At 65.2% G+C, this 1801-nt stretch overlaps 1 protein-coding gene across 1 annotated transcript in view; it reads left to right on the top strand.

The window, feature by feature from the left end:
- Window positions 1–1120, top strand: part of LOC104075675 (alpha-2-macroglobulin-like protein 1) — a 17214-nt gene extending 16094 nt beyond the window's left edge. The window contains 6 exon segments of the mRNA XM_009576256.1: window positions 2–66; window positions 131–255; window positions 354–444; window positions 621–689; window positions 793–895; window positions 1068–1120. Coding sequence (XP_009574551.1) covers window positions 2–66; window positions 131–255; window positions 354–444; window positions 621–689; window positions 793–895; window positions 1068–1120 — 506 coding nt within the window.
- The last annotated feature ends 681 nt before the right edge of the window (window positions 1121–1801 follow it).

Genomic DNA, 1801 nt, shown 5'->3' on the forward strand with positions numbered 1-1801 from the left:
GAGCGGCTGGGGGCGTACGGGGTGCGAGCCCGCGGGCAGGGCTGTGCCCTGGTGCAGGGGGGTACAGCCCGGGGTCCCTGTCCCCATGTGGTGCCCACTCAGTGGCTCTAACCCTCCTGCGTCACCGCAGGTGACCCTGCGCTATAACGTGCCACCCCCTCCGAGCACGGGGATGTTTGACCTCCGCGTGGAGACGGAGCCTGGGGAGTGCACGGGGGACGCCAGCGCCCGCTTCCGCCTCCTCCTCAGGGCACGGTAGGGGCTGGGGCTGCCCCCCGGGTTTTTGGGGGGGCCAGGAGCAGCCAAAGAGGGAGGGCAGACCCTAACCCCACTCCGGGACTCTGCCCTTGCAGGTACACCGGGGAGCGTCCCGCCACCAACATGGTTGTCATCGAGGCCAAGCTGCCGTCTGGCTACATCCCGGACAAGAGCTCCATGGTGGAGGTGAGAAGCCCTCGCTGTCCCCAGGACCTCCTCTGCCCCACTGGGGCACCCACCCTGCCACTGAGTCCCTGCCCCTCGGGGGCAGTGGGGCATGGAGGGGCACCCACTGGGGGTGCTGGTCCTGGCTGGGGCACCCACCGAGCAGCTGTTACCCATCCTGAGCTGTGTCTCTCCAGCTGAAGAGGCAGAAGCTGGTGAAGAAGGTGGAGGTGCAGCCCGACCAGGTGACGATTTACCTGGACCAGGTGAGATGGGGCACGGGGACAGGAGCAGGACCCCACGTGCTGGGGCGTGGGGATGCTTCCCCATCGTGGATGGTTGCACCTCAGCCTTGGGCCGTCTCCACAGCTGACGAAGGAGGAGGAGACCTTTGCCTTCACCGCCACGCAGGACTTCCCGGTGAAGAACCTCCAGCCGGCCACCGTGACACTGTACGACTACTACGAGACGGGTAAGCCCCGTTGGGGACATGGCCCCGGTGTTCCTGGCCCCGCTGCCACCCCTTGCAATCCCAATGGCTCAGAGAAGGTCTGGCTGAGCTTTCAGTTCACATTGATGAGCTTTGGCTCGTTAACGGGAGCAGCTCATCCTGAGCCCATTGGTCGCCATCCTTTCCATTGCAGATGACCGCACGGATGCTGCCTACAGTGCACCTTGCAGCTCAGGTAGGGGCTGAGCCTGACAGGGCAGAGGGGTCACCCCACCATCGGCACCCTGACGGGGTCCCACTGACCCTGAAGGGCCAATCTGGGCTGTGCTGAGCCCCTGGACCCGGGGGAAGGAGGGCAGTGAGCAGGGATGGAGGAGCCCAGCCAGGAGCCTGGAGTCCTGAATTGATCGATGGGGACTTGCTGGCCAGAGCCTGGGGGGGCTAGAGGTCAGGGAGGACCCAGGCGACCAGGTTGTGGGGTGCAGAGAGGAGCTGTGCCTCTTTGAGGGGGCTCAGACCCCCATCAGCCCTGGCCTTCCTCCTGTGCACCTTATGGAGCTCCCCATCCACAGGTTTGGGATCACACAGGGAATGAGACAGAGCTCCCAGGGATGGAGCTCAGCTGGAGGGACAGGGGCGGCGGGGCTCTCCTGTCACAGCACACCCGTTCTTGATTTTGAAGAGGCTGACGGTCAGGAGCAGGAAAACTTCTAGCACAGCCTGAAGCCTGGCAGCTGGTCCCCTCCGCTCGCCCCGAGACCCTCAGCCACCGAGGACCGGGACAGCCAACAGTCTCTGCTCCCACCCTGGCCACAGCCCCGACCCTCCACGGGGGCAGAATGTGGCCCAGAGATGCTCACAGCACCGCCAGCACCCAGCATGGCACGGCTCGCTCTGAACTCAGCCACTTCTCCCTGTAGCGCAGCT

Source organism: Fulmarus glacialis, unplaced genomic scaffold (genome assembly GCF_000690835.1).
Source record: "Fulmarus glacialis isolate BGI_N327 unplaced genomic scaffold, ASM69083v1 scaffold24604, whole genome shotgun sequence".
NCBI classification, from domain to species: domain Eukaryota; kingdom Metazoa; phylum Chordata; class Aves; order Procellariiformes; family Procellariidae; genus Fulmarus; species Fulmarus glacialis.